Source organism: Triturus cristatus, chromosome 1_2 (genome assembly GCF_964204655.1).
Source record: "Triturus cristatus chromosome 1_2, aTriCri1.1, whole genome shotgun sequence".
NCBI lineage: Eukaryota > Metazoa > Chordata > Amphibia > Caudata > Salamandridae > Triturus > Triturus cristatus.
In genome coordinates, this window is record NC_140580.1 from 1,197,254,351 (window position 1) to 1,197,278,336 (window position 23,986).

Sequence of the window (23,986 nt, forward strand, 5' to 3'; positions counted from 1 at the left end):
AGAGAGAGAGAGAGGCAAAGAGAGTGAGAGCGACAGTCAGTGAGACTGCGAGAGAGAGTCAGGGAGAAGCAGAGAGAGAAAGAGGCAGAGAGCGTGATAGAGTGAGAGAGAGTGAGAGAGAGAGAGAGTGTGTGAGAGAGAGAGAGAGAGAGAGAGGCAGAGAGTGAGAACGAGAAAGTGACAGAGTGAGACTGCGAGAGAGAGGTGCAGAGAAAGTGAGAGAGAGAGAGGCAGAGAGTGAGAGAGGCAGAGAGAGTGAGAAAGTGGCACGGAGAGAGGGGGAGGGAAGGAGAGTGAGAGAGAGCAAGAGAGTGAGACTACAAGAGAGAGAGAGTGAGACTGCGAGAGAGAGAAGCAGAGCGAGTGAGAGAGCGAGAGAGAGAGAGTGACGGAGTGAGACTGCTAGAGAGAGCTAGAGTGAGAGAGCGACAGAGTGAGACTGCGAGAGAGAGAGGGGCAGAGAGAGTGAGAGGAGAGAGAGTGGGCGCGGCAGAGTGAGACAGAGAGAGAGAGGCAGTGAGAATGAGACTGCGAGAGAGAGAGAATGAGAGCGACAGAGTGAGACTGCAAGAAAGAGGCAAAGAGTGAGAGAACGACATAGTGAGACTGTGGGAGAGAGAGAGGCAGAGAGAGTGAGCAAGCAAGAGAGTGAGACTGCTAGAGAGAGGCAGAAAGAGTGAAAGCGACAGAGTGAGACTGCAAGAGAGAGACTGTGAGTGACAGAGTGAGACTGCGAGAGAGAGAGGCAGCGAGAGTAAGACTGCAAGAGAGAGGCAGAGTGAGATTGCAAGAGAGAGGCAGAGAGAGTGAGAGCGACAGTGAGACTGCGACAGAGAGGTAAAGAGAATGACGGAGTGAGACTGTGAGAGAGAGAAGGGCAGAGAAAGTGAGACTGCTAGAAAGAGGCAGAGAGTGAGAGCAACAGAGTGAGACTGCTAGAGAGAGAGAGAGTAAGACTGCGAGAGAGAGAGAGGCAGAGAGAGTAAGACTGCAAGAGAGGCAGAGAGAGTGAGAGAGCAACAGAGTGAGATTGCAAGAGAGAGAGGCAGAGAGAATGAGACAGTGAGAGCGAGAGGAAGAGAGTGAGAGCAACAGAGTGAGACTGCAAGAGAGAGAGGGGCAGAGAGGGTGAAACCGCTACAAAGAGGCAGAGAGTGACAGAGTGAGACTGAGAGAGGCAGCGAGAGTGAGAGAGCGACAGAGTGACACTGCGAGAGTGACAGAGTGGGACTGCGAAAGAGAGAGTGGGGCAGAGAGAGTGAGAGAGCGAGAGATAGACTACTAGAGAGTGGCAGAGAGAGTGAGACTGCACAAGAGGCAGAGAGAGTGACAGAGTGAGACTGCAAAAGAGATGCTGAGAGTAGGAGTACGAGAGAGAGAGAGAGGCAGAGAATGAGAGAGCAACAGAGTGAGACTGCGAGGCAGAGAGTGAGAGAGAAAGAGAGTGAGTGAGACTGAGAGAGAGAGGCAGAGATAGTGAGCACGATAGAGTGAGAATGGAAGAGAGAGAGTGAGAGAGCAGCAGTCAGTGAGACTGCGAGAGAGAGGCAGAGAGTGAGAGAGCGAGTGAGACTGCGAGAGAGAGAGGGGCAGAGAGAGTGAGCGAGCAAGCGAGTGAGACTGCGATACAGAGAGGCAGTGAGAGTAAGACTGCAAGAGAGAGAGGCAGAGAGAGTGAGACTGCAAGAGAGAGAGGCGGAGTGAATGAGAGCAACTGTGAGACTGCGAGAGAGAGAGGCAGAAAGCGTGAGACTGCGAGAGAGAGAGGCAGAGAGAGTGTGAGAGTGAGACTGCGAGAGAGGCAGAGAGAGTGAGAGCGCGACAGAGTGAGGCAGATAGAGTGAGAGAGCGGCAGAATGAGACTGCGAGAGAGAGTTTGAGTGACAGAGTTCGACTGTGGCAGAGAGAGTGAGACTACGAGAGAGAAGCAGTGAGAGCGACAGAGTGGGACTTCGAGAGAGGAAGAGAGTGAGACTGAGAGAGCGAGAGACAGTGACAGAGTGAGAATGCGAGAGAGATGCGGGGACTGCAAGAGAGAGCGGTGGAGAGAGTGAGAGAGCGACAGTGAGACTGCAAAGAGAGAGGCAGAGAGAGAGAGCGACAGACACTCCGAGAGAGAGGCAGAGAGACTGAGAAAGCTAAAAGTGAGTGTGGGAGAGTGATAGAGTGAGACTGCGAGAGAGAGAGAGCGACAGAGAGAATGCGGGAGAGAGGCAGAGAAAGGATGAGGCAGAGAGAGAAATAGGAGACGAGAGGCAGAGATGGGGTGGGAGCAGAAACGCAGTGATTGAGACAGAGAGATGGAAGGTAATAGTGGGAAGGGGAGAGAGAAAGCGAGACAAGAGCTACAGGGAGACATTAAAAAGAGGGCAGGAAGAGGAGGGGGACAAGCCTGGGACACTGCCCTCAGTGTGAGGGGAGCAGGGTCGGATTAGGATCAAAAATCATCCGGGCACACCAAAGATAAGTGGCCCACATTTGGGTATTGCCTTTCCGCAAAACACTGCTTCAGCGAAGTTTTGTGACGAGAAAGGGGGCGGGGCATGTTTTATTAACTTCACTTAGATAAAAAAAATGCACAGATTAGTTCCCACTGCTGAGCCACACATGGATGCAAGTGAGGCCCCCGCCCTGCTAAATCAGCATACATTAATGGGCCGGCCCAGCAAGAGAAATGGAGTGATACCTCTGCCCATCTACCTCTAGAAAGGCCACCCAGGCACCCACTGGGGCATCCTGACAGCACTGACAGCCCCCAGGCTGCCCAAAAAAGCAGCCCAAAGCTAGAACTGAGCTACCGGCCCTTCGGCCATTTCCCGAGTGCCTGCGTTACCAATCCGACCCTAGAGGGGGGAAACCGGGGACCCTGCCTGCGGTGTGAGAGGAGGGGGCAGGTCTGGACCTTGCCCTTGGTGTAAGAGGAAGGGGCAGGTCTGGACCTTGCCCTCGTGTGAGAGGAGACGGCAGGTCTGGACCCTGCCCGCGGTATGAGAGGAGGGGGCAGGTCTTGACCCTGCCCGTGGTGTGAGAGGAGGGGCAGGCCTGGACCCTGCCCGTGGTGTGAGAGGAGGAGGATGGCCTTGACCCTGCCCCTGGTGTGAGAGGAGGGGGCAGGCCTGGACCCTGCCTGTGGTGTGAGAGGAGGGGGCAGGGGTAGGATACCGCCCTGGGTGTGAGGAGCGAGGCAGGCCGGGCACCCTGCCCTCAGTGTGAGAGGAGGGGGCAGGTCTGGACCCTGCCTGCAGTAAGAGAGGAGGAGGCAGGCCTGGACCCTGCCTGTGGTGTGAGAGGAGGGGGCAGCCTTGGCACTCTGCCCTCGATGTAAGAGGGGAGCTCTGGGACACTGCCCTCAGTGTGAGAGGAGGGGGCAGGTCTGGACCCTGCCCGTGGTGTGAGAGGAGGGGGCAGCGTGGTACACTGCCCTGGGTGTGAGGCGCGAGGCAGGCTGGGGACCCTGCCCTCCGTGTGAGAGGAGGTGGCAGGCCTGGACCCTGGACGCGGTGTGAAAGGGGGCAGGTCTGGACCCTGCCCGCGGTGTGAGAGGAGGGGGGAAACTGGGGACCTAGCCCACGGTGTGAGAGGAGGGGGCAGGCCTGGACACTCCCTTGGTGTGAGAGGATGGGCCGGCCTGGACCCTGCCCTTGGTGTGAGAGGAGGGGGCAGGTCTGGACCCTGCGAGCAGTAAAAGAGGAGGGGGCAGGCCTGGACCCCGCCTGTGGGGTGAGGAGGGGGCAGGCCTGACCCTGCCGTGGTGTGAGAGGAGGGGCAGACATGGACCCTGCCTGTGGTATGAGAGGAGGAGGCAGCCCTTGGATACTGCCCGCAGTGTGAGAGGAGGTGGCAGGCGTGGGATACCACCCTGGGTGTGAGGGGCGAGGCAGGCCGGGGACCCTGCCCTCAGTGTGAGAGGAGGGGGCAGGCTTGGCACTCTGCCCTCGATGTGAGAGGGGAGCCCTGGACACTGCCCTCGGTGTGAGAGGAGGGGGCAGGCCAGGCAGGCCTCGGACACTGCCCTCGGTGTGAGAGGAGGGGGCAGGCGTGGTACACTGCCCTCGGTGTAGAAAGGGGATAGGCGTGGTACACTGCCCTCGGTGTGAGGGGAGGGGGCAGGCGTGGGATACCGCCCTGGGTGTGAGGGGCGAGGCAGGCCGGGGACCCTGCCCTCGGTGTGAGAGGAGGGGGCATGCCTGAGCCCTGCCCGTGGTGTGAGAGGAGGGGGCAGGTCTGGACCCAGCCTGCAGTAAGAGAGGAGGAGGCAGGCCTGAACCCTGCCTGTGGTGTGAGAGGAGGGGGCATGCCTGGGCCCTGCCCTTGTTGTGAGAGGAGGGGGCAGCCCTTGGACACTGCTGGCAGTTTGAGAGGAGGCGGCAGGCGTAGGATACCGCCCTGGGTGTGAGGGGCGAGACAGGCCGGTGACCCTGCCCTCGGTGTGAGAGGAGGGGGCAGGCCGGGGACACTGCCCTCGGTGTGAGGGGGGGCTGTCCCAGCTCTGCGGGAAGTGTCCCCGCAGCCCTGGTCTCCCCGCATGTGGTTGTGTTTTCCTCAGCACAGCTCGGCCAGCATTATTTAAAGGGGTCGGACCCCTCCATCCCTCCCAGGGTACTCAGTGCCCTCAGTGCACACAGCTGACTTCTACGAATAGGGGAGGGAAGGGGAGGTGGCAGAAGAGGAAGTAGTTAGAAGGGAGGGTAAAGGGGAGAGGTCTGGGCTTGAGTCAGGGGAGAGTGATAGGCAAGTGAACAGGACGTATGGACGGAAAGAGGGTCCGTTTCAAGATCTGGGGTGCCAGCGGAGTCAGCGGGGGTCCCGAGCATTAGAGGAGGATGGCGGCGGTGGGTGGGGGTGTTACAGGCCGTTTCGTACACAGGCCAGGCAGAGAGATTCGTTGCTCGCACTGCAGGGGTGCGCTGGACACTACCGAGGTGGGGGGAGCAGGGGCAGGACTGCCCACCCCATCAACCCACCCAGCTACATGGGGTGCTCTAACCCAGACATTTCATGCTGCCCGGGGGCACATGCCTGAGGCACTGCAGTCTGTGCTAGTGCCTGCCCCCCCCCCACACTTCCCCTTAGTAGGTTGGGGTGCCCTGAGCAAACATTACCTAATATCTCCGGTCCCACACTCAGCTCTATGGAAGGGCCACTCCACCCCCTCAAATCCCCCCAGAAGCATGGGGTGCTCTGAACCAGACCTCGTTTACTATTTAAGGGGTCTCGGCCTGGGTCGCTGGGTTCTGTGTAAGGACCACCCCTCCCACAGTAGCATGGGGTACCCTGTGCCAGACACCACCTGCTCTCCGGGGTCCCAGCATGGGGCGCTACAGTCTGTGTACAGGAGCCCCCCCTCCCCGCCCGGGGCACTACAGTCTGTGTACAGGTGCCCCAGCCCCCTCCCCACCCCCCCCAGCCAGGGGTACTACAGTCTGTGTACAGGTGCCCCAGCCCCCCCTGTCAGGGGCGCTACAGTCTGTGTACAGGTGCCCCCCCCCTCTTGCCCGGGGCACTACAGTCTGTGTACAGGTGCCCCCCCCCCTCTTGCCCGGGGCACTACAGTCTGTGTACAGGTGCCCCCCCTCCCCGCCCGGGGCACTACAGTCTGTGTACAGGTGCCCCAGCCCCCCCCCCCCCAGCCAGGGGTGCTACAGTCTGTGTACACCCCCCCCCCCCTACATGGGGCCACTGAGCCGGACACTCACCTGCTCTCCGGGGTGCCCCGGGGGTCCCAGGTAACCTTTCTGCCCCTGCAGAGACACAAACGAAGCTTCTTAGTCACAGTCAAAGTTCAGATTATAGTAAATTATCACACATAAGAAAGACATTTGTTAAGAATGTATCCATCATAACATAACGTGTATTTCCTAAGTGCATGTTCACCCAGAAGGGTATCTTGGCGCTGAATAACAGATGTTTATTGTTACCCAACTCAATGGTACTCATTTTATCATCCTCAGAAGGATGAAAGGCTGAGTGGACCCGCCGGTATCATCAAGTAGAGACATCAAATTAATTCCGTCACTGTAAGCAACTGGGTTATTAATTGTGCAGGTGATAGGTGGGAACCAAGCCCCCCATGACACGCCCACCTCTCGGGGCAGCGATGCAGAGGGTTCAAGGCCTGCTCAGGTGAGGCGGCATTCCAGTCAGTTCGAAAAAAAATTCAAAGGAAAATAAATGATGTCATCTATGTCACATCTCAACCTTGTTTCTCCTTTTAAATCAATGGAATCAGAACTAAGTGTCATTCTTCGCTCTTCAATCACCACATTGGTAGTAAAGCTTTACGAATCAGAAGACCATAGGCACGTGAATCAGTCTCTTTCTTCACCACAAGCACGTGAATCAGTCTCTTTCTTCACCACAAGCACGTGAATCAGTCTTTCTTCACCATAAGCACGTGAATCAGTCTCTTTCTTCACCATAAGCACGTGAATCAGTCTTTCTTCACCATAGGCACCTGAATCAGTCTCTTTCTTCACCACAAGCACGTGATTCAGTCTTTCTTCACCATAAGCACGTGAATCAGTCTTTCTTCACCATAGGCACCTGAATCAGTCTCTTTCTTCACCACAAGCACGTGATTCAGTCTCTTTCTTCACCATAAGCACGTGAATGAGCCTTTCTTCACCATAAGCACGTGAATCAGTCTTTCTTTACCATAAGCACGTGAATGAGTCTTTCTTCACCATAAGCACGTGAATCAGAGTCCATCTTCACCATAAGCACGTGAATCAGTCTTTCTTCATCAGAAGCACATGAATCAGTCTTTTTTCACCAGAAGCACGTGAATCAGTCTTTCTTCACCATAATAACGTGAATCAGGTTTTCTCCACCATAAGCACGTAAATCAGTCTCTTTCTTGACCATAAGCACGTGAATCAGAGTATTTCTTAACCATAAGCACGTGAATTAGAGTCTTTCTTCACCATAAGCATGTGAATCAGTCTTTCTCCACCATAAGCAAGTGAATCAGTCTCTTTCTTCACCACAAGCACGTGAATCAGTCTTTCTTCACCATAGGCATGTGATTCAGTCTCTTTCTTCACCATAAGCACGTGAATCAGTCTTTCTTCACCAGAAGCACGTGGTTCAGTCTTTCTCCACCATAAGCACGTGAATCAATCTTTCTTCACCATAAGCACGTGAATCAGTCTCTTTCTTCACCATAAGCACGTGAATCAGTCTCTTTCTTCACCATAAGCACGTGAATGAGTCTTTCTTCACCATAATCACGTGAATAAGAGTCTTTCTTCACCATAAGCACGTGAATCAGTCTTTCTTCACCATAAGCACGTGAATCAGTCTCTTTCTTCAACATAAGCACGTGAATCAGTCTCTTTCGTCACCATAATCACGTGAATCAGTCTTTCTTCGTCATAAGCATGTGAATCAGTCTTTCTTCACCAGAAGCACGTGAATCAGTCTTTCTTCACCATAAGCATGTGAATCAGTCTTTCTTCACCATAAGCACGAGAATCAGTCTTTCTTCACCATAAGCACGAGAATCAGTCTTTCTTCACCATAAGCATGTGAATCAGTCTCTTTCTTCAACATAAGCACGTGAATCAGTCTCTTTCTTCACCATAATCACATGAATCAGTCTTTCTTCGCCATAAGCATGTGAATCAGTCTTTCTTCACCAGAATCACGTGAATCAGTCTTTCTTCACCATAAGCATGTGAATCAGTCTTTCTTCACCATAAGCACGTGAATCAGTCTTTCTTCACCATAAGCATGTGAATCAGTCTTTCTTCACCATATGCATGTGAATCAGTCTTTCTTCACCATAAGCACGAGAATCAGTCTTTCTTCACCATAAGCATGCGAATCAGTCTCTTTCTTCACCATAAGCACGTGAATAAGTCTTTCTTCACCATAATCACGTGAATCAGTCTTTCTTCCCCATAAGCACGTGAATAAGAGCCTTTCTTCACCATAAGCACGTGAATCAGTCTTTCTTTACCATAAGCACGTGAATGAGTCTTTCTTCACCATAAGCACGTGAATCAGAGTCCATCTTCACCATAAGCACGTGAATCAGTCTCTTTCTTCACCATAAGCACATGAATCGGTCTTTTTTCACCAGAAGCACGTGAATCAGTCTTTCTTCACCGTAAGCACGTGAATCAGTCTTTCTTCACCATAATAACGTGAATCAGGTTTTCTCCACCATAAGCACGTAAATCAGTCTCTTTCTTGACCATAAGCACGTGAATCAGTCTCTTTCTTCACCATAAGCACGTGAATCAGTCTCTTTCTTCACCATAAGCACATGAATCTGAGTATTTCTTAACCATAAGCACGTGAATTAGAGTCTTTCTTCACCATAAGCATGTGAATCAGTCTTTCTCCACCATAAGCAAGTGAATCAGTCTCTTTCTTCATGTGAATCAGAGTCTTTCTTCACCAGAAGCAGGTGAATCAGTCTCTTTCTTCACCATAAACACGTGAATCAGAGTCTTTCTTCACCAAAAGCACGTGAATCAATCTTTCTTCACCATAAGCACGTGAATCAGAGTCTTTCTTCAACGGAAGCACGTGAATTCATCTTTCTTCACTATAAGCACGTGAATCAGTCTTCCATAAGCACGTGATTCAATCTTTCTTCACCATGAGCACATGAATCAGAGTATTTCTTCACCATAGGCACGAGAAACAGAGTCTTTCTTCCCCATAAACACGTGAATCAGTCTTTCTTCACCATAAGGAAGTGAATCAATCTTTCTTCACCATAAGCAGGTGAATCAGTCTCTTTCTTCACCATAAGCACGTGAATCACAGTCTTTCCCCACCATAAGCACGTGAATCACAGTCTTTCTTTACCATAAGCAGGTGAATCAGAGTCTTTCTTCACCATAAGCACGTGATTCAATCTTTCTTCACTATAAAAATGTGAATCAGAGTCTTTCTTCACCATAAGCAGGTGAATCAGTCTCTTTCTTCACCATAAGCACGTGAATCAGTCTTCCATAAGCACGTGATTCAATCTTTCCACACCATAAGCACGTGAATCAGTCTTTCTTCACCATAAGCATGTGAATCAGTCTTTCTTCACCATAAGCAAGTGATTGTCTATTTCACCATAAGCATGTGAATCAGTCTCTTTCTTCACCATAAGCACGTGAATCGATCTTTCTTCACCATAAGCAGGAGAATCAGTCTCTTTCTTCACCAGAAGCACGTGAATGAGTGTTTCTTCACCATAAGCACGTGAATCAGAGTCTTTGTTCACCGGAAGCACATGAATCAGTCTCTTTCTTCACCATAAGCATGTGAATCAGAGTTTCTCCACCATAAGCACGTGAATCAGAGTCTTTCCCCACCATAAGCATGTGAATCAGTCTTTCTTCACCATATGCATGTGAATCAAAGTATTTCTTCAACATAAGCACGTCAATCAATCTTTCTTCATGATAAGCACGTGAATTAGTCTTCCATAAGCACGTGATTCAATCTTTCTTCACCATAAGCACGTGAATCAGTCTCTTTCTTCACCATAAGCACGTGAATCAGTCTTTCTTCACCATAAGCACATGAATCAATTTTTCTTCACCATAAGCACGTGAATCAGTCTCTTTCTTCACTGTAAGCACGTGAATCAGTCTTTCTTCACCATAAGCACGTGAATCAGTCTTTTTTCACCAGAAGCATGTGAATCAGTCTCTTTCTTCACCATAAGCATGTGAATCAATCTTTCTTCACCAGAAGCACGTGAATCCGTTTTTCTTCACCAGAAGCACGCGAATCCGTTTTTCTTCACCAGAAGCACGTGAATCAGATTTTCTTCACCATAAGCACATGAATCAGTCTACCGTAAGCACGTGATTCAATCTTTCTTCACCATAGCACATGAATCAGTCTCTTTCTTCACCATAAGCATGCGAATCAGTGTCTTTCTTCACCATAAGCACATGAATCAGTCTTTCTTCACCATAAGCACATGAATCAATTTTTCTTCACCATAAGCACGTGAATCAGAGTTTCTCCACCATAAGCACGTGAATCAGAGTCTTTCCCCACCATAAGCATGTGAATCAGTCTTTCTTCACCATATGCATGTGAATCAAAGTATTTCTTCAACATAAGCACGTCAATCAATCTTTCTTCATGATAAGCACGTGAATTAGTCTTCCATAAGCACGTGATTCAATCTTTCTTCACCATAAGCACGTGAATCAGTCTCTTTCTTCACCATAAGCACGTGAATCAGTCTTTCTTCACCATAAGCACATGAATCAATTTTTCTTCACCATAAGCACGTGAATCAGTCTCTTTCTTCACTGTAAGCACGTGAATCAGTCTTTCTTCACCATAAGCACGTGAATCAGTCTTTTTTCACCAGAAGCATGTGAATCAGTCTCTTTCTTCACCATAAGCATGTGAATCAATCTTTCTTCACCAGAAGCACGTGAATCCGTTTTTCTTCACCAGAAGCACGCAAATCCGTTTTTCTTCACCAGAAGCACGTGAATCAGATTTTCTTCACCATAAGCACATGAATCAGTCTACCATAAGCACGTGATTCAATCTTTCTTCACCATAGCACATGAATCAGTCTCTTTCTTCACCATAAGCATGCGAATCAGTGTCTTTCTTCACCATAAGCACATGAATCAGTCTTTCTTCACCATAAGCACGTAAAAAAGTCTTTCTTCACCATAAGCACGTGAATCAGTCTCTTTGTTCACCATAAGCATGTGAATCAGTCTTTCTTCACTATAAGCACGTGAATCAGTCTTTCTTCACCATAAGCACGCAAATCAGTCTTTCTTCATAAGCACGTGAATCAGTCTCTTTGTTCACCATAAGCATGTGAATCAGTCTTTCTTCACTATAAGCACGTGAATCAGTCTTTCTTCACCATAAGCACGCAAATCAGTCTTTCTTCACCATAAGCATGTGAATCAGTCTCATCACCATAAGCACGTGAATCAGTCTCTTTTTTCACCATAAGCACATGAATCAATCTTTCTTCTCCATAAGCACGTGAATCAGTCTTCCACAAGCACGTGATTCAATCTTTCTTCACCATAAGCATGTGAATCAGAGTCTTTCTTTACCATAAGCACGTGATTCAATCTTTCTTCACCATAAGCATGTGAATGAGTCTTTCTTCACCATAAGCAGGTGAATCAGTCTCTTTCTTCACCATAAGCAGGTGAATCAGTCTTTCTTCACCATAGGCACGTGAATCAGAGTCTTTCTTCACCATAATCACGAGAATAAGTCTCTTTCTTCACCATAAGCACGTGAATCAGTCTCTTTCTTCACCATAAGCAAGTGAATCAGTCTTTCTTCACCATAAGCATGTGAATCAGTCTCTTTCTTCACCATAAGCACGTGAATCAGTCTCTTTCTTCACCATAAGCAAGTGAATCAGTCTTTCTTCACCATAAGCATGTGAATCAGTCTCTTTCTTCACCATAAGCACGTGAATCAGCCTTTTTTCACCATAAGCATGTGAATCAGTCTTTCTTCACCATAAGCACGTGAATCAGTCTTTCTTCACCATAAGCACGTGAATCAGTCTCTTTCTTCACCATAAGCACGTAAATCAGTCTTTCTTCACCATAAGCACATGAATCTGTTTCTTTCTTCACCATAAGCACGTGAATCAATCCTTCTTCACCATAAGCACGTGAATCAGTCTTCCATAAGCACGTGATTCAATCTTTCCTCACCATAAGCACGTGAGTCAGAGTATTTCTTCACCATATGCAGGTAAATCAGTCTCTTCACCATAAGCGCGTGAATCGGAGTCTTTCTTCACCATAAGCATGTGAATCAGAGTCTTTCTTCCCCATAAGCAGGTGAATCAGTCTCTTTCTTCACCATAAGCAGGTGAATCAGTCTTTCTTCACCATAAGCACGTGAATCAGTCTCTTTCTTAACCATAAGCACGTGAATCAGTCTCTTTCTTCACCATAACCACGTGAATCAGTCTCATCACCATAAGCACGTGAATCAGTCTCTTTTTTCACCATAAGCACATGAATCAATCTTTCTTCTCCATAAGCACGTGAATCAGTCTTCCACAAGCACGTGATTCAATCTTTCTTCACCATAAGCATGTGAATCAGAGTCTTTCTTTACCATAAGCACGTGATTCAATCTTTCTTCACCATAAGCATGTGAATGAGTCTTTCTTCACCATAAGCAGGTGAATCAGTCTCTTTCTTCACCATAAGCAGGTGAATCAGTCTTTCTTCACCATAGGCACGTGAATCAGAGTCTTTCTTCACCATAATCAGGAGAATAAGTCTCTTTCTTCACCATAAGCACGTGAATCAGTCTCTTTCTTCACCATAAGCAAGTGAATCAGTCTTTCTTCACCATAAGCATGTGAATCAGTCTCTTTCTTCACCATAAGCACGTGAATCAGTCTCTTTCTTCACCATAAGCAAGTGAATCAGTCTTTCTTCACCATAAGCATGTGAATCAGTCTCTTTCTTCACCATAAGCACGTGAATCAGCCTTTTTTCACCATAAGCATGTGAAATAGTCTTTCTTCACCATAAGCACGTGAATCAGTCTTTCTTCACCATAAGCACGTGAATCAGTCTCTTTCTTCACCATAAGCACGTAAATCAGTCTTTCTTCACCATAAGCACATGAATCTGTTTCTTTCTTCACCATAAGCACGTGAATCAATCCTTCTTCACCATAAGCACGTGAATCAGTCTTCCATAAGCACGTGATTCAATCTTTCCTCACCATAAGCACGTGAGTCAGAGTATTTCTTCACCATATGCAGGTAAATCAGTCTCTTCACCATAAGCGCGTGAATCGGAGTCTTTCTTCACCATAAGCATGTGAATCAGAGTCTTTCTTCCCCATAAGCAGGTGAATCAGTCTCTTTCTTCACCATAAGCAGGTGAATCAGTCTTTCTTCACCATAAGCACGTGAATCAGTCTCTTTCTTAACCATAAGCACGTGAATCAGTCTCTTTCTTCACCATAACCACGTGAATCAGTCTTTCTTCACCATAAGCACGTGAATCAGTCTTCCATAAGCACGTGATTCAATCTTTCTTCACCATAAGCATGTGAGTCAGAGTATTTCTTCCCCATAAGCAGGTGAATCAGTCTCTTTCTTCACCATAAGCAGGTGAATCAGTCTTTCTTCACCATAAGCACGTGACTCAGTCTCTTTCTTCACCATAAGCACGTGAATCAGTCTCTTTCTTCACCATAAGCACGTGAATCAGTCTCTTTCTTCACCATAAGCACGTGAATCAGTCTTTCTTCGCCATAAGCACGTGAATCAGTCTTCCATAAGCACGTGATTCAATCTTTCTTCACCATAAACATGTGAGTCAGAGTATTTCTTCCCCATAAGCAGGTGAATCAGTCTCTTTCTTCACCATAAGCAGGTGAATCAGTCTTTCTTCACCATAAGCACGTGAATCAGTCTTTCTTCACCATAAGCACGTGAATCAGTCTCTTTCTTCACCATAAGCACGTGAATCAGTCTCTTTCTTCACCATAAGCACGTGAATCAGTCTCTTTCTTCACCATAAGCACGTGAATCAGTCTTTCTTCACCATAAGCACGTGAATCAGTCTTCCATAAGCACGCGATTCAATCTTTCTTCACCATAAGCATGTGAGTCAGAGTATTTCTTCACCATATGCAGGTAAATCAGTCTCTTTCTTCACCAAATGCATGTGAATCAATCTTTCTTTACCATAAGCACGTGAATCAGTCTTCCATAAGGCAGTGAGTGAATCTTTTTTCACCATAAGTACGTGAATCAAAGTATTTCTTCACCATAAGCACGTGAATCAGTCTTCCATAAGCATGTGTTTCAATCTTTCTTCACCATAAGCAGGTGAATCAGTCTCTTTCTTCACCATAAGCTTGAGAATCAGTCTTTCTTCACCATAGGCACATGAATCAGTCTTTCTTCACCATTAGCATGTGAATTAATCCTTCTCCACCATAAGTACGTGAATCAGTCTTCCATAAGCACATGATTAAATCTTTCTTGACTATAAGCACGTGAATCAGTCGTTCTTCACCATAGCAGCTGAATCAGTCTCTTTCTTCACCATAAGCACGTGAATCAGTCTTTCTTCACCATAAGCACGTGAATCAGTCTTTCTTCACCATTAACTTGTTGTCTTGTCTGGAAAGCTCTAACCTTCACCCAAAAGAATGTTTTCAGGCTCCCCAAACCGAGAAGTCGGAGGCCCTTGTCCATATTGCGCTCCTAAAAAGCTTCCAGGGTTTGTCACATCTGCTCTAACCAGTCTTCATTAGTTAGTAGCGACTTATCAAACACCCATCTAGGCCTTCATTCTGCCAAGCTGGTAAGCAGAGATCTAATGAAATTATTGTACGGTCTGAACATGACTTGACTATCACTTCTGATTGCCTCGACAGAGAGCGTGAGAAACTGAAAACACATCTATATGTGAAGCTGAGTTGAACCTTTTTGAAAAGCAGGTATAGGGTCTCTTTTGAAAGTAGGATACAAAAAGAGGGACAAGAGGGGTTTTTTCCACTCGCAAAAGAGTGGGAGGTCCAGCAAAAACAGGAGCTCCAGTGACAGAGATTACAAAGAAAGGAGTTTCTACTGTTCCTCTATTATAGAGTTGGTAAAGTCAAAGAGAAGGCTGGATCCAACTAAGTCCACCATGTGTCCATGGTTGGGAATCCATATGTTGGATTATGGTGCTCTCACACACCCTTTCAGGTGTCATGCTTCATCATATGGGCTGCTCCTCGTCGGGCCGGCGGTGCAATACCCAACGGGCTCCCTTGAAAAGGGCCGCTTTGTCGGAGATCTTCTATCCAACTGCCGTATGGTGAAGTGCGGGTGTGGGGCCTGGATGGTGTAGATGTGTATTAGTGATTTAAAACAAGGTTAAGAGTGCCTGGCGGGAATCAGTTTTATTCTGGGGGCCTCCTACCCTGATTAAAAACGTGTGAACATGGCACTCGTCAGAGTGTAATGTCTCGTGTTAGAGTGTCCTATGTTAAAGGATGTGGGTCAACATGTTTCTCGCATAGAGTAGGTGTACTCGCGATTCGTCAGGACCTAGAAAAGGAAGAACTATCTACAACTAAAAAGCTACTGGTAATCCAGTGTATAGCAAGTCAAAGCGCTGTGTCAAATACACTACAACAAGCATTGGGGCAGCACTAAACAGCTTGAAAGCTTTGTAAAGCGCCATGGCTTTCAGAATTCTCTTGAAGTTCAAGACGACGCCCCCTCGGGCAAAAGTAAATCCAAGTTGAGGCAGTGGCCTCATGCAGACGCATTAGCTGACTTGCCAACGGCAACCATAGACGAGCACGGCAGAAGACGCTCGCCAGGCAATCACTACTACCAAGTGTAGGAGAGCAGGATATGCCTCTTATAGTTACCCCCACTTTTTGCTGATGTTTCACTGTTTTCGACTTAGACTGGCTGATATCCTGCTATTCAGGACCCCAGTCTATCTGCTTTCTCCTCTAAATTGACTGCATGTACTTTAGGTACACTCCAGATTGGATACTGGGGTACCCTTATCAGTCCCTAGTATATGGTACACCATGTACCCAGGGCATAGGTACCCCAGAGGCCTCCCAGGGGCATGTATTGTGCCACCCCTGAGAGAGCAATCAAAATGACACCACAGGTCTGATACTGCAGCCTGTGTAAGGTGGTGCATGCAGCCCTTACTTAGATATAGGTTCACTATATCTATTCTAAATCACTGCACATATACACCTATCAGTCACCCCTATGGCAGGCCTTATCAATCCTGAAGGCAGGGTGCTGAGTTTTATGTGAGAGGGTGCCCCTGCATGAGCAGAGGCCCTCTGCAGCCTTCGGAACCTATTTGCCGGGGTCGTTTGTGATTCAGCCAACCATATATATTTAAGTGCATTATAACCAAGCGGTAAATGCTAACTTTAAAACGGCTGCATGGAAACATGTCGTGTTTGGTGTCAAACACCTTGGATTCATACCTCCATGCCAGTAACTGGCAGGGGAGGTATGATTTCACCCTTCTAGAGGGACTTATGTGAAACACTGGGACACCCGGTACCAGCTTTCTCGACCTGGGCATCACAAAATGGATGCTGGCAGCCACAGATACGAGTCTGCCCTCCTGCTGCTGAGCCAAGCTCAAGCAGAGGAAGGCCTGACAATAGGTTTCCTGTCACAGGGAGGTGTGACCATCTCCCAGACAGGATTTAGTGTATTGGGGCTGGGTGAGTGATCTCTTAGAGTGCCAGAGAGTCTACACTGGGGTCACATTTGGTGTTCCCATGCATAGTCCAGCTCAAACCGGTTGCAGGAGCCATTTGCTCCTGCTCTGGCACGAAACTGGACAAAGGACATGGGAGTAGCCACCTCTCTGTCCTGACCCTCCCCTAGGTGGGTCCCCAGAGGTAGTCCAACCGCTTCCTTGGGTATAAAGTAGGAAACCTGACTACAGGACTTTGAATTTTACCTGGACTAAACTCTGCAAGCAGAAACCAAGTTCTTTGACGGTCTACACTTCGCTGGACTACAGAAGAGTCTCCCTTGGAGTAAAGGAGTTACTTTCCTGCAGCAGCAGGCACCTAAACGCATCTGACTGGTTTGCATCTCCTGAGCTCCCCAGGACTTTGATGATTTCTGCAACACAGGAGGTGGGTTCCTGAGCGTCTCTGAGGTCGATCTGCTCTCTCAGCAATCCTGAGACCAGTATTCCTCGTGGGGACCGTGCAACCCGAACCCCTTTGCTCCGTGTACTTTTGCAGCAGCAGCATATGCTTTTTGGCGATCCCTGAGGCTGTGCTTTGGACTACCTGTAGTCCTGACCCCGAGCAGCATTTCCACCTAAGATCTCCGGCCTCCACTCCACGAGCGCTCTGTGGGCTGGTGCTTTCTGATTCCGCTCAGGGTCCCTTCGCGATCCCTGGTCCATTGGCCTGTGGGTCCCTGCGAAGGTCACTTTGATTTTCCTTGGGCTTCCCTGGTTGCTCCAGATTTGCCCTGACTCCCCATAGCTTGGAGAGTCTCCTGGACCTTGCTGGTCCTCACCGTAACCTGTTTCCTCTGCCCGCGTGGGTTACCTTTGCCAAGGCTTGTTGGTGTTCAATCCGGACACTGACCCCCCCTCAGCACTCAACATCCTTCATGGGACAGCTCACCGCTGGACTTTGGTCGTCGTCGACGCCTCCTGGTCCCCGTGGCTGCAGAGTCAAGCATCTTATCTTCACACCTGAAGCGCCCTACATCGGTGGGCATTCGTCTATCGAGCCCCTGGTCACCCTGAAGTGACCCAGGCTCTGTTCCCTCTGCTTTCAGGTTCTTCTCACCTTAGATCCAGGCTTGGATTCCACTGGACACTTTTCATCTTCCCGGCAGCAGTACTTTCGCATCACGCCATTAAAAACGAGGGTTTCCGACACCACTTAACCCCTATGCACCCAGCTTCTCTGGGATAGGTAACACGGGCACCTCGGTACTCACGAGGGTGCTGGCCTAAGAACCTTCCATGTTTCAAAGGGTTTGCTTGATGTCCTCTCCGAAGTGTCCATAAACTGTAATTTTCCAACCGAGACTTTCCTATAGAGTTGTACGGAGCTCGCGTCTGTGTTCCCACACTGCACCCGCCCTCCGTGGGCTCCCTGTGACACTCCTTTGGGTGGTTCCTTGGGGTCCCAGCGATTCTACATGCTCTAGGCACTGTGTCTAGTGAAGTCTTGTTGTTATACCATTTTTTAAGTATATGGTTCGGTCTCCCCCTGGAGCCCGCTGTGTATTGTGCTATTTACTGTTGTTCTATTGATTAAGTATTGTGTGCTTTGTGCTCTAATCTCGTATAGAGATTAGTAGAGAGTGTTTAAACATATATTTTATATAACACTTGTGTGGTTCTCCTTTCATTTGGTTACTCAGGAGGTTCTGATCTGGTAAAACAAGCTGCTTTACATTCCTTTGAGACTTAGCCTAAAGACTGCTCTCCACAGCTACCACTAGGATAGCTTTAAAAAAAGGTTGTCTTTAACCTAATCACCATAACGGTCGTTTGGACTGGTGCAAGGTGCCCACTTTACAAGTGGACAGCATATACCAGGCCAACTTCTCACACCAAGGTCCTCCCAGAGGAGACTACGGACGTGGTAGAGGCGACTGGGACTCTACCAGAGGAGGCACCTTTCACCCCACGAGACAGAGGTTCAGCAAGCGCTGATTTAATAGAGTCAGACACAGGGCAGGATTCCAAGCCCAGAATTCTACAGGTAAGAGTTACCGAGACATCTCAGTTGCCTTTGGGGGGGGGGTCGTACTCAGTTTTTCATACACAATTGGAAAGTGTTGTCGCAGAATGCATGGATAATTCAGACCATTCAGGGTTTTCAACGAGACTTTGACCAAACTCAATACCAAACCATACACCCGAGACAACTCACCTTTTCCCAACAAGAATATGCTTTTATAGACGCAGAGATAGAGGAATTGCTGCAGAAACACGCAATTGTCTACTGCGACAGCGGCCCTCGCATTTTTTGCAGCAATGTCTTCTTGGTGCAGAAGAAAGGTGGTGGTCACAGGTTAGTGTAGAACCTGAGAGAATTCAACCACTTCATGGTTTACAAGCACTTCAAGATGGAGGGCATCCATCTCTTAGCAGACCTTCTAAAAAAGGGAGATTGGATGGGCCGTCTGGATCTAAAGGACGCATACCTGGCGATTCCTATTTTTCCTCCCCATCCCCATTTCCTACAGTTTCAATGGAGGAACCAGTGGTTGGAATATTTGGCCCTTCTTTTCGGGCTTTCCTCGGCTCCATGGTGCTTCGCCAAAGTAATGAAGCCGGTGATAGCTCATCTTCGAGAGCAGGGCATTCGCATGATAGTGTATCTAGACGACATACTGATCATGGCGCAGACTCGAATCCTAGCCAACCGTCATTTACAAATGACAATTTCCCTTTTGCAGAACTCAACCAAGTCGAAACTACGAGATCTCAAGAAAGAACTCAAGTCAGTGCTAGCCAGACAGACGCCTCCCTCAGGACAATCGCCAGAGTAGAGGGGTTATAGGCATCCTCAATACAGGCTATCTTCCCGGGCCCCCTGCATTATCAGGCCCTTCAGAGACTAAAGATCCAACACCTACGGAAGGGTTTGTCTTACACGGATCTGGTCCTGCTAACACAGGAAGTAAGGGAAGAGATGCAATGGTGGTTGGGCTATGTAGAGGTGTGGCACGGCAGAGCTATCTTTGGCTCTCAACCGGAAGTCATTATAGAGTCGACGCCAGCCGTTGGGGCGGGGGAGCGCGTTTCATAGATATCTACACAGGAGAAAGATGATCCCTTTAAGAACTATCCCTCCATGTCATTTGTCTGGAGTTGTTGACATGGTCATTTGCGATACGCGCGCTCTCCCCCAAACAGGTCTCTTGTTGCATCCTGCTCAGGATGGACAATATCTCGGCAGTGAGATATATCAGTTGGTGGCAGGTACTAGGTCTTCTTGCTAGTGGAGATAGCTAAAGATTTTTTGCACTATTGCCTGAAACACCAGATATCGGTAATAGAGGAATACATTCCCGGACAATCGAACACTGTCCTGGACTGGAATTCCAGGTATCTAAAGGATTACAGCGATTGGCAACCCCAACCTCAGCTGTTCCAATGGCCCTGATGTATTTGGCAATGGCCCTGATGTCTTCGACAATGGCCCTGATTTCTTTGACAATGGCCCTGATGTCTTTGACAATGGCCCTGATTTCTTTGACAATGGCCCTGATGTCTTCGACAATGGCCCTGATGTCTTCGACAATGGCCCTGATGTCTTCGACAATGGCCCTGATGTCTTCGACAATGGCCTTGATGTCTTCGACAATGGCCCTGATTTCTTCGACAATGGCCCTGATTTCTTTGACAATGGCCCTGATTTCTTTGACAATGGCCCTGATGTATTTGACAATGGCCCTGATGTATTTGACAATGGCCCTGATTTCTTCGACAATGGCCCTGATTTCTTTGACAATGGCCCTGATGTCTTCAACGACGGCCCTGATTTCTTCAACAATGGCCCTGATTTCTTTGACAATGGCCCTGATGTTTTCAACAATGGCCCTGATTTCTTCGACAATGGCCCTGATTTCTTCGACAATGGCCCTGATTTCTTCCACAATGGCCCTGATTTCTTTGACATTGGCCCTGATTTCTTTGACATTGGCCCTGATTTCTTTGACATTGGCCCTGATTTCTTTTACAATGGCCCTGATGCCTTCGACAATGGCTCTGATTTCTTTGACAATGGCCCTGATGTTTTCAACAATGGCCCTGATTTCTTCGACAATGGCCCTGATGTCTTCGACAATGGCCCTGATGTCTTCGACAATGGCCCCGATTTCTTCGACAATGGCCCCGATTTCTCCAGTCTCTTCTATAAGAGATGGTTCAGTGCAGTAGTTAGGTCTAAACCCATGGTAAGCCGGGTCAAGGATGATGGTGGATTCCATAAAGGCCCCGATTTCCTTCCTCAAACTTTACTCTCGGATCTTTGCAGGGAGAGGAAGCCGAAAGGCCTGAAGTTATCCACTTCCAAGTGCTTCAGATAGGGCTTTTCAAAGTGGCTTTGTGGATGCTTTCTTCCCGCCAGTGGAAAGCTTCCAGGACAGGATGGTATTGAAGATGCTGTAAGAGGCACCGATGAGGTACTCGCCATCTGATGGAGAAGTCGCAGAGGGCGGGGTCCGTGAGGGGGGGGGGACGATTCATAGCCTTCAGTTAATGAAGTCCCTTGTCCTCAGTAAGGGGGCGACCCTGTGATGGTGTGTTGCCAGGCAATGAGGGTAGACAGTCACTGAGGGCTGTCAGGCATTGAAGGCCCTGTTTCGAGGTCATGTTTACCTATGGCTCACAGTAAGGGGAGGAGCCTATGGCTCACAGGAAGGGGAGGAGCCACAGCCAGGGAGATGTGTTTCTTTCAGGTTAGAGTCGGTACAGCCCACTCGTCACATAGTTATGGGGGGTGGGCAGGGCTTGCAGTGATTTACCCTGCCAGTAAGTCATCGAGTCAGTAACACCCCCCCACACCCAACAGACCACAAGACACAACCCAGTGTGTTCACAAGGAGCACAGGCCTTGCACCCCTGCGGTGTGAACCCCAGCTTCATGTTTCGTAGTGTCTACACCTGCTGTAAACCGGACTTTTATTCCAACCTGCTTTTTAGGTCTCGCCTGAACCAGCGCGTATGCTGCGCTGCGAGACATTTAGTAAGTGGGTTTTGAAAGTGCTACCGCAGGCTATTGCTGGCCTCAAGCTTGCGGTTACGCGTGCGTGCATGCGCGCATCACCATCTGTCTTTCCCCCGTCACGGGTCATTAAGTGCATCGCGATCACTTTCACGGCCATGTCACTTTCACGGCTGAGCGGCCAATGTTTGTTCTATATGTGCATTACTTTAGATCCCACGTGGGGTTATATTGGCACACCTTGTAACTTTGCAGCACTCATGGCATTTGATTTGCTACTTTCGATTCTGCCCTGCAACCCGCCGGGCTTGCACCCCACACCATTGAGGATTCCTGGACTACACAGGCCATTGCAGTCACCGCATTTTGGTTTTTCATGTCAGTCCACACTCCACGGGGGACAAGTCTTTTCAATTTTTTCTTTTTCCTTTCTTACATTTTTTTTTTCTATCATGTTAATTTCTACTTTAGTTGCCATTTTTCATTTTCAGCGGACGAAGGCGCGGTATTAGACTTATTGCCATTCCCGGCAGTCTCTCTTCCCTGACTTTTTCTCTGGCCCGGTTTCCATGACAACAACGGACGCCGTGCTGGATCAGGTTTTCTGACACATTCCTGACGTTCCTTACATGCAGGGTTACTAGCAGACAGCGATAACATACCAGGTATGACACACGCCCCCAGAGTCTCTCATCTTTCACTTTTTCCGGTGAGCGTGTAATTGTATGTGCTATATATACCGGCCCAACTCACTGACAATGGATTCCACTCTACTCTAAGGCGGTTCCAGGATGGAGCTAAGGTCGCTCACGGCTCCAGGTAAGCGGGATGCCTCCCCACCGATATGCAACACTCTTTCCTAGTAGTCGCTTTCCCCTGCTTGCGTTCTTGTGCATGCCTACCTTCACGCATTTCTGCTACTCACGCCTGTCTGTCCTTATTGTTTTCAGCCCTCATACCGTTGCCCCCTTCCACCTTTTTACCTTTCTGCCCTTCCCCAATCTCCAATTGGTCACTACACCTCATCTGGTAGTTTCCGCCTTGGGGGACTGAATCTGGGCTTTCCTCCATCACCCGAGACGTCCACGTTTTGGAAATTTTTTGCAGTCTGCGTCCTGCATGCCATCTTCCCTCGTTTACCTCCCTGCTGTCCCCTGTCGGCAGGCCACACCCGTAGGGCATGTACTAGCCTCTTATGTCCCCGTGCGGTGGTTTTTCACCATACTGCTAGACCACGGCACCCTATAGGGGTACTGAGGCCCATTCCCTTTGCGCTTGCAAGTGTAAGACTCATTATTGACACAGCGGGTATACACCCAAGCATGACTGCCCACATCGCCGTTAAGTCTCAAACTAGCCCACTGTTGTCCCGTGCAATCTCTGTGCACTTGTATCCCAGACCACTACTTGCTTTATGCGCACCGGGCCTTAACTGGGTCTCCTATTTCTTCAATACCAGCATGTCTCAGATTCAACGTGGATACAGCGAGTTGTAATTTGATGCCTTTTTCTGATTACACTCCCACACGGCAACCCACCCCCCATAATCTCCGATAATCACATGTGGGCCCATGTTTGTTTCAAATGACTCCTTGCTTTCACCCTTGATATGTGCCTGACACACAGAGGACCATTCTTTGGGCTACCCACGACCCTTGTACTCGCCAGCCTTATTTCTTTATTTCTGTTGGGGCGACACAGGGTTCTTCTTGACCTCTGCGCCCACCGACACCTTTTGAAGCATCTTTGAATACAGATCGCTATTGTCCACTTTGTTCCTAACTTTCGCACCAGCTTTTACCAGACTCTGTCCCATGAATCTTGGTGGGATTTTGCTCATTATGTCTTTTCCCCCCCATGCCAGACACACATCTTTGGGCCCTTATCAAGGAGGCCATGGATGCGCCATCACACCCGTGATTTCGCCTGATCGTGGACACGGTCTATTGTCACTAGGAGACCTGCATACTTTTGAGTTCCACGCACACATTTGATACGATAGACACGGTATGTAGCATCCAGCTCTGAGATACCACCTACTTCACAATGTATTGTTTATGTTTTTTCCCCCAAACAGCTCTTGAATACTACCGTTATGGCCCCAGATGGTTAACGTGCTCCCTTATCCCTCACATCCATCTACATAGTTCTTGCCTCAAATGACCATAGTTTCATCCCATGGCGCGAGGCCCAGTACGCCCTGGTTTGTGCACAGACACTCCAATTTCTATATATTTTCTCTTGAACGCCTCACACCGCGGTTGTCCTACTGTGTGCACTTATTTGCGGTCACACCCACCATCCATGGCGCCTACTTTGGCATCTCCACAACTGGACACACTGGCGACTGTACCCTAGACATGAAGGATTAATCATCACTTTCCCTATTCAACGTGACCCATGGACACAATTCGCTCGACACACGCATTTAGATGTGAGTCACAGATTTCTTGCTCCATCAGCCTAAACCTTCCCAATACTTTTAGATACTTACTTATACTTATAAGGCCCCAAAAGCGAGACCTATTTGCTATTCCAATGCTTGTTCTAATATATACAGTGATTCATGTGCTGTCGAAGCTGATCAACAACTGTGTATGAGGCGGGAAAAAAGCCTCTAGAGCATCAATAGCGCCTCCAGCCGAAGAGTAGAACCTGCTCATAGCGCCAAGAAGCCTCTGTGACTTCAAACCTACGCAGCGCACGCAAGAAGTCGCGTCTCTTACCTTCCGCCCCACAGGCCCAGGGAGACCAGTCAGTCCGGGCAGGCCGAGCGCCCCCTGGAAGA

General features: G+C 48.7%; 1 protein-coding gene across 3 annotated transcripts in view; it reads right to left on the reverse strand.

Moving 5' to 3' along the window:
• Nucleotides 1-23,986, reverse strand: part of COL27A1 (collagen type XXVII alpha 1 chain) — a 2,221,286-nt gene that overhangs the window by 1,536,700 nt on the left and 660,600 nt on the right. For all 3 annotated transcript variants that reach the window (XM_085614179.1, XM_085614180.1, XM_085614178.1), the window contains exons 7-8: nucleotides 23,925-23,978; nucleotides 5,697-5,741 (exon numbers count right to left, since the gene is read on the reverse strand). In XM_085614179.1, the coding sequence (XP_085470305.1) occupies nucleotides 5,697-5,741; nucleotides 23,925-23,978 (99 nt within the window). The remainder of the gene's footprint in view (nucleotides 1-5,696; nucleotides 5,742-23,924; nucleotides 23,979-23,986) is intronic.